We start from the raw sequence: 16,226 nt of genomic DNA, 5'->3' as shown, positions 1-16,226 counted from the left end.
ATGAAGCAGAGCGATTGCTAATGAAAGACGACTGCGATACGTCTCAAGAGCAGTGGAACTTTCATTATGCCGTAGTTGCCACTTCCACTTCTTCCGTTCAAGTATGTGGGGTAACGCAGCGCTGTTTCATCATATTAGATACATTTGTGTGTTGAAAGTTGTTATAGTGCTACTCTGCGTTCGCTCAGTGGCTACTATGAGACTGCACACTGCAGTAAGCTAGATCGATATTAGGCATGGTAAAACATGGTACTCACTGAGAATGTCAGTAACCAAACAAATTCTCACCCCCCATTGACTACCATAGTATTTATTTTTCCTACTATGGTAGTAAATGGGGGGGATCTGTTTGATTACTCACATACTTCCAAATATCTTCCTTTGTGTTGAGTAGAACAAAGAAATTCATAAACGTTTGGAACTACTTGAGGGGTGAGTAAATGATGACAGAATTGTCATTTTTGGGTGAACTATCCCTTTAATGATGAATTTAATGTGAATGTGAAGTACTGAGGTTTAGTCTGAGGACAGATTATAATTTTTGATAAAAAATAAATAAATAAATAATAAAAAAAAATTGAGAAACTCACATTATTATTATTAGATCAATAGATTAATTAAATAGAGAACTATTGGCTGGATGAAATTCTGAGTCACGTGTCATGTGTCAAGCCATGTGTTGTCCCATATATCAAAACTCTATGTTGAGCAGTGTATCTCTGTAATGTCCTTTCCAATAAGGTGTAAATTGGTAAATACAAAGGAAGACATGTAGGAAACGCTGGCCAAATTAAATTCCAAAATTTGCATTGTTATAGGCTTTAATGGACTGATATCTTTGCCATAGGGCGCTTGGAGAAAGGGCAGTGTGTCTTTATAGTACAAACACTGGAGGAAAAAAAAAAAAAAAAATGAGAGTACAGGCAATGAATGCATGAAGAGGGCTAGAAGACAATAGAGGGTGACAGAAAGGAGAGAGTGGGCTTAAGGAAAAAAAAGAAAAAAAGACAGAAGTTTACTTTCTGTCACACACGTACAATACGGGCAAGCAAACAAAGCCAAGTTTGTTCTCCAAAGTCACCTAGGTCATGGAAGATATGATAGCTGTGATGAATAATAGTCAGTGAATCCATTGCACTGTGTGTTTGGGGCAGTTTCATTCGTATTTTTTGTGTCAGCCCCCTGCATGAGACAAATACAAATTTCTCTGTCTCTAATTCATAATCATGCATCAGGATTTAAATAAGAAGGCTTTCTGGTTACACTGTATCCCCCCACCCCCATCCCCATATTTGAGGTTGTTAACCCTGGATAATGTCATGTTTGAGACACTTTCCATGTGCCGTTAATTGTATTATTATTTTTTTATTTTTTTTTTGTCTGTTTCACAACAAATGATGACAAAATTCAGTTAATTCTGAACATGTGAAAAGGTTCTTTTCATATATGCCATTTTATGTGCAAAATTAATTGCTGCATAAAACTTGCTGGCCAGAATAAAATGTGTTTCATGGCAGATTTTTTTTGGTCTTGTGGTCAAGAACTTCATCAGGCAAATGGACTGAAAGAATGATTAGTATTTCTATTTGGTACAGATTTTTACTCAAGAGACTTTTATTAATTACTGTAAGTGTATTGTACAAATACGTCTGTAATTTGACACTGTAGTAAGTCTTTAAACACCCTGGAAACAATGAGCAGCTGCTCTAATATTAACTCCTAGTGAGCTGCCTTTTTGTCATTGTCAGCTGTTGGCAGCTGTTTTCTAAGGAAGCATTATAACTGGAATAGAAATTTAATTTAAATAAAGCTTGTATTTATTTATGTATACAGCACTGAATAAAATAAAAATAAAATATATTAAATAAAATATATTAAATAAAATATAAATTATTATTATTATTATTATTATTATTATTATTATTATTATTATCCACCATCTTAGGTTACTTTTTAGCACTCCATGTCAAGTACAAGAAGACCATTCCTGATTGTATGAGGTTTATGTGGGCTGCAAAGGTTGAGATGTATATTATCTTCTTGTTTCTCAAGGCCTTATTCTTTCTTTTTCGTTTTCTGTAGGCTCAGAGATGGTAGAAGCCCAGTGTCAGCGGTTTGAGGTGAGAAGTAGTGATGGCGAGAGAGTTCTCTTTTCTGCTGATGAAGAGGAGATCAGTATTGGCACAGATAAACTGAGGGTCACAGGTATCACATACACACTCACATACTGTATTCATCCAACATTCACCCATGATCCCTGTACAAGAACATATAGACTAGTGTCTCAAACTACCTGTGTTATAATTTGTCCTTAAATTTGGCCCATCGATCAATTTTCACTTAACATTTGCCTGTAATGTTATATAGTTCTCCTAAGGATTGTTAGTCTAATATACTTTTTTTTTTTTCTCCCACATGGTTTATTACAGACCTAAAAGACATGTAATTGCACATCTGTAGAAGACAATAAAACCTGCATGCACATCTCTGTCAGAAAAGTTTGGTTGCACGTATCTACACCAGATGCCTGACATGTAAAACAAGCTCAATCCTATTATAACCAGTGGAGCTGTCTGCAGCATTATGGCAATGTGCTTTCAGTTGATAGATATTTCTGTTTTTGATATGTTGCAGCTAGTACAGCCTCTTTATTTTACCTGTTTGTCAACAGTAAAATGATTTCCAAAAAAAACAAAAAACAAAACAAAACAAAAAAAACTGATTGCTATGCATTTAGTTCTTTTAATATAAGTAACTTCTGACTGTTGCATCAGAGCCAGGTTGTTTTTGGTCTCTTACTGGCACCTGCCTGATGTGAAAATAGAAAATTGCAGCTGTCAAGGAATACAGCCAGGCATCATTAGTCCACTAAACCTGCTGAGCAGTAGGTGTGAGAGAGAGATGAGTCACTCAGAACGTGTGATATTGCTTTTATACTACAGTTCCATAAAGTTAACAGTTGCTATGTTTACATGCATCCAAATAATTGATTGATTGCTCAATCCGATTGAAAAGTCTTCATATAAACACTTTAATTGATCCAATTATGCTCGATCTGAATTAAATTTAGATCAGATTGTAGACCTAAAAATAATCCGATTAATAGGAAAATTTAAGCATGTGAACACTTAAATCGGACTCTTCTCAATCTGATTCAAAAGTACTTTCTTGTGTCATCAAGGCAAAAACAACAATTATACTTTGGTTGCTCCAGTTACATTATAGCAATGATTTTCCCAAACGCGGCACTGTGCATGCAAGTTTTGTTTGGAATACATGTAATGCACATGCAAATGAATATGTAAATTGAATTGTATAGTGTTTATATAAAGAGAACTTTCATAAATAGAAATCGAATTGGATTCATTCTGATTAATGTAAAAAAATGTCCATGTAAATATACCTATAGAATAACTTACATTTTAGATACAGTATTGCCAGTTTCTTTGTCTGTTTTCGCTGTGACAACAATAATAGTTTGTTTTGTAAAACAAAGCCAAAGCGAAACTCTTATGCAAGAAACACATCAGTAAAAGCAGTAACTGAAAGAATCAGTTTTTTGAACAAATTGGTTGAGTGAAAGATCTAATGACTCAATTATTTAGTTCCTGAATAATCAGTGTTTTTAACAAATCACTTGAAATAATGATTCAGTAAGGCTTTTCACACTTAGTTAACCCTGGGTTATTCTAAACCCTGGGTAAACTGAATCCCGAAAACTGAATCCCGATGCTCATAATTTACCCGGGGTTAACAATTAATCGTGGGTATTCATAAGCTGACGTTTAACGTTAACCCTTGGTTAACATCCTTATTTGCGTATTTGCAGTGCCATTGTCACTGATTGGACGAATACCACACACGACCGGTTTACATAAAGGCTCTTTTGCTGACTGTACTATCAAATTGTTTTCTGAATAGACTTTTCAGACTATAAAGGTTAGAATGAAACATTCTCTTCTTCCGTCAATATTTTTTCCTATCAAACACTGAAATGACTGTTTATATACAATGCGCAGTATTTCAGTGACTAAAAAGGGGTGTTAACCCCACTTTTTAATTACAAGTGTGTAACGTTCCTTTACCCGGGGATAAAAGCAGGGTTCAGAATTATGATAACCTGGGGTTAAGCGCAATGTGAAAAGAAGTGACTCATTTACCTACTAGTGTAATGATGTAACCCGCAGAAAGTGTCGACCAAATTGGAATACTTCAGCTGTTGTGTAATTTTAGAGCACTGAATTTAAAAATATATATTTAGTTATTACAAAATATAACACAAAACATTTAAAAGTTTTTAAATTTAATACAGCTTTTTTATACACCATCCATTTTTTGAGCCAACTTTTTCAAGAAATATTTGCATGCACTGTATGTACTAGTAACCTGCCCTTACATTGAAATGCAAATAGATTGTTTCAAATAGATTTCACTCATGCAGGCCCCTCTTTCTCTTATTCTTTTTCTCTGTCTGAAAGTGCATGCTGGGAGGTCAAGTGGAATAGCTAGAGGTCAGGGACAAAGAGGGCACATGCTCAGTAATTGGGCAGATCTGTCCATTAACTCTTTTCACAAAAAGACATGGGTAGAGAGAGGGATCAAGGGATAGAAATAGTGGTAGAGAGAGAGAAAGAGAGAGATAGACAGAGCATGGAATACAGTGGTTCTTCAGAGACTGAAAGGCTAAAATGCGTCAGAAAGAAAAACTGCCCTGGGGAGAGGAAGTGAACAGAAAGAGAGTAAAGTGTTAAAGGAATATTTCGCTCAAAAATTAAATTTCTGTCATCATTTAATCATTATGTCATTCAAAATTATTACTTTATTCTGTGGAATACAAAAGGAATTTTTTTTTTTGTGTGTGTGTGTGTGTTTCACGTAAGAAAGAAAATAATATGTCTTTAAAATGGGTACATTAATGACAGAATTTTCATTTTGGGTGAACTGTGCCTTTAAACGTGGGGAAAATGAAGAGGAATAAAAAAAAAAAAAACAAGCAAGGAAGAACAGCTTACTTTTACACTTATGAGAACTCACTTAACAAGCACATTTTCAAGAAAAAATTATGCTGTGAAATGGGGAACATTTCAAATGTTCCAGAAGTACAGATCTGGGAAAAAAGCACTCAAGTCTAACGCTCCGGCGCTTGTAATTTATCACTTGATGTTTTGTACTTCTGAGTATGAGGTACACTGTCTAGCCCTAATTACTTTATTAGCAGTATAGAAGGTATAACATAGCATTAGGTAGAAGATAAAGAGATTTGATAAGCCTGGTATATCAATTCCACCATGGACCACATATTTGTGTGTGTGTATGTGTGTTAAAAATATTATATGTACATTATCTGACTCTGCTCATATGGGTGTATGTATATATATTTGACATTTCAAATGACACTTTTGATCAATTTAATGCATCCTTGCTGAATATAAATATTAATTTCTTTAAAACAAATAGGGTACTGAAGGGTACTGAATGATATTATACAAGTTCTTTGTTCATTTTTAAAGTTAAGTCTGTCTAGGGACTGACTAGTTGTTCACAATGGTTATAAATATTCAGTTGTTCACAAAGTTTTACAACAATGTATCTTAAAATGTGTTTTTTTTTAGTATTCTTTATTTTTATTTTTTTTTTTCAACATGGTTTAAATTCCAACCATATGACTTGTCACTCTCTCTGTTTTTCTCTTTATCTCTCTAGGCAACGAGGGAGTTGTGTTTAGTCATTCAGTGGAAACGCCACACGTTCGAGCTGAACCATTCCAAGACCTGAAGTAAGGCATGCTTTCTTAATGTACCACATTATCATTCAATGTGCGATTCACACTGAGAACCACAGAGGGGTGGGGGAGAGCTAGAAAATGAGAAAAAGAAAGGGACAAGACACAGAAGGATAGACGAAAGTCATAAAACATGAACTTAATGAATGTCCACTTCCTAATTGTCCATAGAAGCTTTATAACCTCAATATTCAGTGACAAACTGTCCCATTCACACTCTGTTATGAGAAAGAGGACACGACCTGTCTGACACGCCCAATCCATCACCGGGGGATCAGCCAATCAGATTGATCTAATCTCTTCAGTCTGCATTAGTCGATATCTGATTGGATGTCCAATAGGTCACTAACACATCCCGAAGCTTCTCACTCCCCCAAACTCCGACATTATCACTACAGGAAATGATGTAGCGCCATGATGGATGGAGTCACTTTAAGTGCAAGTAGGCAGGTTACTGAGGGGAACTGAGAGCTTTTACCGCCCAGTTTGGTTTGATGGAGCACTGCTGGGTGCTTTCCAATCACTTATGAACTCGCTTAATGCAAATGCACCAGGATCAAATCTACTTTCATCATTACAAAAATTGGGGAAATGATTGGGTTAATGGAGGCATGGTGACATCTTATACTAGACTTTCAGCTTTCAGTGAGAGTGTTGTCACTTTTTAGTTCCATTTCTTATTTTAATGGAAAACATTATCAGGACTTGACCCATTAAGGAGTCAAGCTTTGGCTAGTTAGCATGGTCCACTTAGCCCCTGCTGGTCCGCTGTATCTACACCATTGTGTAAAATCTTTGGCATCTTTCTCTATTTACAGCTGTAACCATGTATAAACTTTCTGCTGTTGTAATAAACCAGTGTCCTAAACTACAGGTCTTCTACGGGGGTCTTCAGCAGTACTGCAGGGGTCAGACACAATGTTTTATGGAGGAAAAAAAAGTTTAACTTCATCTAAAGCTAGAGCGGAGAAGCTAAAGTTCAGCTATATATAGTATCTAGGAGAAGTTGTCACAGTTCTTCAAAAGACTTAGGCTTTAGTCTCAGCTGCTTCTGTTTCTTCATGTAATCCCAGACTTAATCAACGATTAAATGAGATCAAATTTAATCAATGTAATCCCAGACTTAATCAATGATTAAGTGAGATCAGATTTTTGTGTGGGCCATACCGTCTGTTGTTGGACTCCTTGTACATACAAAAATCTCTGTATTTGCAAAAGGAATGTTTGATTTAAAATTGACATTTCCTACTGCAACTAAAAGCTAAGCATGTCTTACACTGTATCCTAACCAGACGCAACACTGTGACACACAATGAAAGGTATCTTTTCCATGTTTATACACCAAGGACGTCATAAAGCTAACACATAACTCATTATGTAGGCTCATTTCAATTGGCTGTTAAGCTCGGTGGTAATGAGCAGACTTCGATAAAACAATAATTAAAAGAAAGTGAACTTGATTTATATGTTAATGATTGTCCTAACCAGCCGCGACTGCAATACACAACGAGTGACAGGAGATTCTATTTTAGAAACAGTTTCTACAATGTCACGGCTAAAACAACAACATACAAAGTATGACAATGATAATCTCAGGTACTGATTAATTTAATGTGAGCTTGAATGTCATTTTGCATAACCTTTAAGGCCTTGCTGAAAGTGACAATGGATAATTCACCTCAGATCTTGAAAATAAAGGAAACAAGAGATTTCACACAGTGAACTCATGTGTGAATTCATGTGGAGAAGAATGATATTCGGAAAGAGCAGTCAGAACTCCTTAAGAATGATTTCAGTGAACTCTTTGAAACTTGCAAGACTGAAAATTCAGTTGTTCATCAGTGGACCACTCCCAACAAGAGAAACTAATATGTTTTTCAAGGTTGCTTGGTCTAAATACATGGCTGCAAAAAAAAAAACATGCAGTATGAGAGGACTGAACTTCATTGACAACTTCAATCTTTTCTGGAGTCAAATCAGACGGCCTCCACCCAAACAAACTTGGCGCAAGAGTGCTAAAGGACATTATCTTCTTCTACGTCCATCATATTTCAGCAGTGTGTGCCACTGCACTCAACCAAAATGGCACACAAGCACACACACCTGGTTGAGTGTCTGAATGACCACATGACTTCACATCAGCACCTGAATGTGAATGTGGTTGACATATCCCACAAGGACAATGATAACACCAAGCAGCCACAACAACCACTGCTCACAGACACAATCCCAGCTGAGCCCTGCCCACAAAGTTTACTTTAGAGAGACTGTGATGAACTAGAACTGCTCCAAGATTCGGCACCCAAGGACAACCTCCTGGAAAAAAGCGAGGGACATCAGGATAACATATTTCAGCCTCTGATAACACCAGAGCCACAGCCCCTCCAGCATCTCCACTTCTGAGCTTCTCAGAGAAAATGGGGGAACTGGTGTATGCTGGAACCAAGCTCTCCCACACTACTGTGAGCCCCCAGATATCAACCAAAAAAACGATGGGCCCCGCAACCAAAAAGGTCTGTAGGCCCAGCTCGCCCTCCCCCTCCACCTATGAAAGCACAATACCATGGCCCACACTCTCCTCCATCTGCTATAAGTGAATAACAAACAACTGATAACAACTTTCAGTGATATGTGTCGGGTCCCCACTATGACAACAGTATCTTTCTCAAATGTTTACAGAAGAACCCAGGGAACCCAGTATACCTGTAGCTTTCTCTATATCTTTTCTCTTAAAGGGTTAGTTCACCCAAAAATGAAATTTCTGTCATTAATTACTCACCATCATGTTGTTCCAAACCCATAAGGCCTTTGTTCATTATTGGAACACAAATTAAGATATTTTTGATGAAATCCAAGAGGTATATGACTCGTCCATAGACAGTAATATAATCGCCACTTTCAAGGTCCAGAAAGATACTACAGAAAGGCACTAAGTCATTATTTTTGTTTTGTTTTTGCGCACACAAAGTATCGTCGCATCATAAAATTAAGGTTGAACCACTGTAGTCACATCGACCGTTTTAATAATGTCTTTAGTATCTTTCTGGACCTTGAAAGTGTTGATTATATTGCTGTCTATGGACGAGTCAAATACCTCTCGGATTTCATCAAAAATATCTTAATTTGTGTTCCGAAGATGAACGAAGGTCTTACTGTTGTGGAACGAAATGAGGGTGAGTAATTAACGACAGAAATTTCATGCTTGAGTGAACTAACCCTTTAAGTGATAGAAAGTCTAAAGCCTGATTTATACTTCTGCATCGGACCTACTCCGGAGGCTCTGCACCATAGGCTATGCGTCGGTTTTCATTTATACTTCTGCGCCGTTGTCCTTGTCGACGTGCAACATGCAGACCGCTAGTAGGCAGTGTCCGCGGTCATGTTGAATATCAAGGCAAAAGCCGAAGAAGAAGCAGCTTGTCATGTATGTTGTCAGAGAAGCTTCAGCAGCGATGGCGGCAAATAGGCAATGAATTTTGTTGCAGCTTGATTGCGTGTGTCCCCTGAAACAGAGCATAGCGAGTGACCCGAGCGTTTTTTCATTCCTACGGAAGTTCTCTGCGGCAGTTTTTTTGACCCGAGGGAGGGTTCTAGCAGACCAATCTCAGAACTTGCTGTCCGAGTAGAATTGACACGTTACATTTTTGGAGAGGGGTATGTCAGGCTACGCCGTAGCTACGCCATACACTCGATGCAGAAGTATAAATCAGCCTCAAGGCCTTCTCAAATCGTACAGAAAACTCATCTAATCTGCTGCCTATCAATCAGAGATTGCTGTGGGGACAAAAACTGATACTGTTAAGTTAGCACTTTTAAACATCCGCTTGGCTAGATGACAGTTGCAGTGCAACAGTCCTCAATGAAACAGCGCATCCTAACTTTACATTTATAAGTGTCTTCGGAGCTGTTAGGAGAGGTGTAGGCTTAGCTGCTATATTTAAAGATGTCTATCAATTCAAGCAAGTGTCATTTGGTGATTGCTTGTCCTTTGAATATCTGAGTATAGTTTTTATTGGTCATTATTTACAGGCCTCCGAAAAAGCCTTTATTGACAATTTTACAGAACTGTTATCAGTAATCTCCTATGAGTTTGACTGTTTTGCTGTTGCTGAAGATTTTAACATTCACATTGACAATGCTGAATCCAGTACTGCAAAAAAAAACTCATAACTGTTCTTAACACTTTTGATTTGACTCAGCATGTACATGGACCCACACACAATCGTGGGCAGCCTCTGGATTTACTTATTATTAAGGGTCTAAACATTTCATCCACTGTTATTAAGGACGTCTGTCTGATCATTTTATGTGTTTTCTTTGATATATCGATCTCTCCTGCCTGTTTCTGTCAAAAAGAGATGCATAAAAGAGAACACTACTGTGCTATTTATGAAGGCTATTTCTTTGACACCAAGCATATCTGCAGATTTTGTTGATTTTCTCCTTAATTCCTTTAACTCAAAAGTTAAGGATGACATTTATTGACATTGCTCCTGTGGAAGTCAGGAAGAAGACTGGCAGACCTAAAGCACCTTGGAGAAACACAACAACAGTTCAAAGTATGAAAAGAAAATGAAGAAAAGCAGAGTGCATGTGGTGGAAGACAAGACAGTTTTTATGCTTTCAATGTGGAACCAGGCACAGCTAGACAGACCTTCTTTTCAAACATTATAAACAGCAACTTAAACAACACCCGCACACTTTTTGCTACTATAGAGAGACTAACAAACCCGCCAAGTCCCAGTGAACTGCTCTCTGAAAACAAATACAATGAGTTTGCTTCCTTTTTTTTCTGAGAAGATCAATAAAAACAGAAAGGCGATCAGCATGTCCTCGTCTAGCACTGAGGTCAGATAGAATCGACCACAACTTCAGAAATTAGTCTGATTTTGATGGTTGATGGTAAAATCTTGGAAAAATCTGTACAGCATCAGCCTGCGCCCTTGACACTCCCCACATTTTTTATTTTTTTTCAAAACTGTGTTAAACCATTTATAAGCAGATCTCGTAGAAGTGGTAAAAGCCTCACTTCTTTCTGGGACTTTTTCAATGTCAAATAACTTTAAATCAATGTCTTCCTATGCACTTGTTGATTATTTTATGATTCTTATGATTAATCCTTTTTACTGTATGCAAAGCACTTTGAATTACTATTGTGTATACAATATGCTATATAAATAAACTTGCCTTGCCTATGACAAAGATTGTTTTAGTCAGTATGTATTTTTACTCATGTTAAAAAGGTGTAATATTTATTAATTTGATTATTTAGTTTGACTTGATACTTATTAATTTCATTGTGAGTACAGTGTGCTTGCAGAGAGACACTGCCCACACGCTTTTCTAATTGGCTGTGATTTTTTTGATTGATGTTGCATCTCGTAGTCATGTCTGTTGTGGACATACAAATTGCTTGTTGCTGGAAGCAACACATTGCTTGTGGTTATGGACATGGTGTTTGTCTTAAAATAAGTATTTTTGTTACGCAAGACTTGCATCGTACTGTATTCGGTACTGTGCTTTGTCTCCCTGTCCACCAAGGGGTCTTTGACCTTTCATAGATTAAATGTTCCTAGTAATAAATAAATAATATTTCATAGTTTCGAAATTTTACCAATAAATCCACATTTTTGCTTTTTCATTTATGTTGTAAAAAAAAAAAAAAAAAAAAGGAAAGAAAATCTGACAGATTTGCTGTAATTTCAGCCCAGTCTTCAGTCTGTTTCACATGAGAGAGTAGACACTTTGATTGTGAAGTAATGCCACAGTGAAAATCTGCAGATAATCGGAACACTCATCACGACTCCTTCACTATCTTTCATCTCTCTCCTCCTCCCTCACCATGAATTTCTGGTTGTTCTCTTCAGACAAAATCCGACATCCTTCCCTGACCTGTGTGCATTAACATTTTTTCAGCATTTTGTGGGGATTAATATGTTATTACACGCTTTATGCGTTTCACTTCACTCTCGCCCTCATTAATTTGCAAATCGGAAGCAGGAAACATATAAATCAAGTTCACTTTCTTCTAATTATTGTTTTATCGAAGTGTGCTCATTACCACTGAGCTTAACAGCCAATTGAAATGAGCCTACATAATGAGTTATGTGTTAGCTTTATGATGTCCTTGGTGTATGAAACTTTTTGTAAACGAATGTTTGTCCAGTCTTTTACTCTCTCATCTCTAAATCTTCCTCTTTCTGTTTCAGTGTTTCTGTCCCTCTTAGAGTTCAGAATTACGCAGTTAAAGTAAATGGAACATGTAATGACTTAATAGAGTCTATTAAAGGCTAATGTCTTATGATATGGTCTCACCGACAGAGTTCAATTGCATCCTGTTGATATACTTTCTCACAAGTTCCTCAGCTGGAGTTGGTCAGACCACCTCCAAAGTAACACTTGAGAGTAGGGACATTTTATAAGCTAATCATTTTTGCAAGCTTTTTGTACATGTGTGCGTGTAACAGGGCTTTGATGAATTAGAACTCATACTTTTGATAACACATTTGTCGCATTACTTTGAGGATAAAATATGTATGCGTTACTAGAGCTTAATGCATTTTTGGTAATGCTAATTTATCAAGTAATTTATCATTAATTTCTGTAAAGGGATAGTTCACCAAAAAAAGAAAATTCTATCATCATTTTCTCACCCTCATGTCGTTCCAAACCTGTATGCATTTCTTCTTCTACAGAACACAAAAGAAGATATTTTTAAGAATGTTGGTAACAACAATTGGTTATACTTTTTTTTTTTTTTTTTTTTCTTTTTTTTTTCAATAGTCATTTTACTAACTGTAAACAACTTTGCAACTACATGTCATCTAACTCATTAATTTGCAACTAAATGTCAACTAACTGTCATTAGACTATTAGTAGACTGTTAAGTTAGGTGGCCTGGATGCTCCGGAATGGAGGCCTCTCCCTCACAGCCAGTGAGTCCGAGGCACCCACTGAGATCGTCCAGGAACCAGAGCCGGATAACATCAAAGCCCTGGAGTTGACACAAGCGGGTCAGTCGACCTCAGAGTCAGGAGCGGACCTAGCCCTGATAGATCTGTGGTGCATGGATCCAGTTCCCACCCAAGTCCCCACCTTCGAGTCTTTGTCTTCCTCACAGGTCCCGTCCAGAAATGACCTTCTTCTGCCTGTATCCCTGCCTGACTTCCTGGTCCCGTCACCATCGCTGGTCACGGCCAGTCCCCTGGATCCCTAGGCACCACTGGTGTTGTCAAGCTCCTCAGCTCTGTCCCCGCCGCTCACTCTTTGCGGCTTATCTTCCTCGACTCGGGCTACCAGCTCGGCATGAGGCCGAGTTCCCGGCTCCACTTCGGCCTGTCAGCTCGTCGCCATCTCCTCGTCTCACCGCTCTCTCATTACCTCCACGGCCCGTCTGCCCTGAGACTCCGCTGGGCTCCCTCGTCACTCCAGGTCAGCCTCCGACGGTCAACGCCCAGCTTCCGCCACAGACTTCCGGGATTCTGGCTGTGCCTACACCCTGCACCCCTACGGCGTCATCAGGCTCCTTCCTTCCTCTGACCTACCCATCGTCCTCACTAGCCCCATCATCACCCCGGTTATCAGAGTCCCCGTCGCTGCCTCAGTCCCGCGAGCCAGCAGCTCAGACCCAGGCTTCCAGGCCTTTGATGTCGCCCAGGTCCGTCAGCCTCTCTGCTCCGCCGGTTCCTCCTCTTACTATGGTTCCGCCTCCTTATTTCACTATTATGTTCCGTTTAGTAATTTCTGTTATGTCTGTATGAGTTCTTGTTAGTTACTATGGTTTTATGATTAGTTATGATTAGTATTTTCGTCCAGCTGTTCCTGTTTAGTTCCCTCATTTACTATGTGTATTTATACTCCCTGTTCTGTTCAGTCCTGTTCTGTTATTGTTTCGTGCATGTGGAGATCTTCTTGTGAGTCACCAGTCTACTTCATTCCTTGATTAAGTTACATTATCATTATTATTTTATTATTTCTTGTATGACAAAGCAGAGCTTTAATATTTTTATAATACTTAATTTAGTGTTCTGTGTAAGCTTGGAGTAACATGAGCGTGTGTAGATAATGACAGAATGTTCAGTTTAATTCAATTAAAGGTCTCTCTTTATTAGACTAACACTTTTTTTTTTTTTTATACAAAACTTGTTTTAGGAAGCTTTATGTGGGTGTGACACTTCTGACAGCCTATGTATTTTTACAGTACATCACTTTCACTGAATAGGTGTGTCATAGTGGATACAAATTGTATTTGTTTTATTTTTAATTATATTTTTCTTCACATAAAAATATTTATTTTAATTCACCCTGTGTCTCAGGGCTTTTAATTAGACAGTTAAAAATGTTAACTTAAATGTGGGATCACCATTTACAGAACTATTCACACTTAGCACTGACTTTGCTACAGCAAATCTGTTTGCTGTGAAACCTAGCAAATGACTAATACTTGCTCAACTCAACTATCCATAACATAGCAACCTTTTCTTTCTGTAGTCTTTCATTAAAATGTCACAGTCTCATGTTATTTGAAAGCATTAAAAAAGATGTGTAGCATTGATGTGCCACAGATCTTATATAATCCTGCACACTGTTTTATTTTCTTTGTGATGCTGAGATGCTAGTCTGGAGTTCTGACAAATATCTGGCAAATGAGATTTGAATGAACTGAATTAGTGAAACCATATGCACATCTAAGTATCTTTTTCTTTTTTTGTTTTACTTTTAAGATCATTCCAATAGTTATTAATTATTTAAAGGAATAGCTCTCATGGAACGACTCAAGAGAATGCAACTGACAGAATTTTCAATTTTGAGTAACTTTCCTTTAGTTAAATGTTTGGGCTGCTATTTTGTGCTGCCATTTGAATAACGTGATATATATATATATATATATATATATAGTACATAATGGAGTAACATCCGAATCATTGAGAACAGTGTAACAGTGATAAAACAAAAGTTTTGATTGCTACGTATAAAAAAAAAAAAAAAAAAAAAAAGAGGCTCTATTGCTGGAACGCTATTCCAATCAGCAGCTACTGGCTTTCCATCTTTTATTCTTCTTGGCACAATTCTGGTCATTTGCCTTCATTTGTTTAGTTTGATGCTCCTCTCTCAGTGCTAAGGTTTGAACTTGCCTCGGGCCCTCATTAATTAAACTGCAAATCTCAGACAAAGAAATATTACCACCATTTGAGACGGCTTGGATGGCCTCCATTTTCTAAGCACCACCTCTCTTTTTACTCTCTACAATCCTCTCTTTCCAGACCTTTGTGTAGTCACTGTCAGCTCAGTTGGCATTGTTGGAAGCCATGGACCAAGTTTAAGTAGACTGTAATAGCCTCGCTGTTGTTTTCCACCTCCCCTGCCCACCAGTAGGGTTTGGCCTTGCTGCTAATAGCCTAGCAGAGGGTGCCTAGGGTGAGAGTGCAACAGAGTCATGCCATTAGCGATCAGTTAACTCTGCCAGCTAATGCAGGGTATAATAAGATGAGAATTGATCCAGCTGCCCCAGAGCTGATGAGAGACTATGGGAGTTTTACTCGGAGTCCACACTCATCTAAAGCCAATGTGTACACTTCAGAAAAGAAAAAAGAGAAAAAGAAAAAAAAATATATCAAACACTGTTTGTACTGCCACAAGCTGTGGTGTTCACTTTTAAATTGATATGGGAGTTGGTTTCGTTTGTTTCTTTGGTCTATATAATGTTGAATTCTTCAGACAAATTATATTTGAAGAAAATTAGATTCAATAAAAAGAGAGATTTGAGAAAATAACTAGCCATCAAATCTTTTTTTAGCTAGTCCCTCCTAAAAGGGAGTGTGAGTTCAGCATAAATAATTTTGAGACTGAAGCTTCTGTCTGAAGGTTTTTAACAAGCAAACACACAGCATCTTTGTTTGAAAGAAAAGCACCTCAGTGTCATGAGCGCACAACTGCCAGTCGTTCGGATCAATACTGGTGGGCTGCAGCTAAGAGTCACATCTTGAGGGAAGTGCATCAAACTTCTCTAGCCTTTTCACTTTGCAGTTAATTATTCCATCCAGAGAATAAAGATTCCGTCTTTATTTGACTGTGTGCTGGGATATTCTCTAAATGTTTTGATTCATTGTATAGGCAAATTTGCCACAGGCAGAACATTGTAATCAGGGGAATAAGGGGCAAAGACTGAATTGCAATTATGGATATTAACTCAAGTTGCAAATGATGCAGTCTAAACTTTATTTTATTAGGGCCCAAGCACTGATGGTGTGAGGACCCTATTGGAATTGCTCAGTCAATTATTCTTCTTCTCCTAAATGAATCGCATTTTTGAGGGCCTAAACATGCTCGAAAACTCATGAAACTTTGCACACGTGTCAGAAGTGGTGAAAATTTACATCTGATATGGGTTTCAGAATTAGGTGTAGCAAAATGGCTCGACAGCGCCACCTACAAAATTTCAATT

At 37.7% G+C, this 16,226-nt stretch overlaps 1 protein-coding gene across 1 annotated transcript in view; it reads left to right on the top strand.

Moving 5' to 3' along the window:
• LOC127514759 (zeta-sarcoglycan) overlaps nt 1-16,226 on the top strand; it is a 315,734-nt gene that overhangs the window by 271,933 nt on the left and 27,575 nt on the right. The window contains exons 5-6 of the mRNA XM_051897924.1: nt 2,083-2,205; nt 5,704-5,776. Of these exons, the coding sequence (XP_051753884.1) occupies nt 2,083-2,205; nt 5,704-5,776 (196 nt within the window). The remainder of the gene's footprint in view (nt 1-2,082; nt 2,206-5,703; nt 5,777-16,226) is intronic.

The sequence above is a fragment of the Ctenopharyngodon idella genome, chromosome 1 (assembly GCF_019924925.1).
Source record: "Ctenopharyngodon idella isolate HZGC_01 chromosome 1, HZGC01, whole genome shotgun sequence".
In the NCBI taxonomy this organism is placed as follows: domain Eukaryota; kingdom Metazoa; phylum Chordata; class Actinopteri; order Cypriniformes; family Xenocyprididae; genus Ctenopharyngodon; species Ctenopharyngodon idella.
Note: the sequence above shows the minus strand (reverse complement) of the source record. Positions and strands in the feature narration are given on the sequence as shown.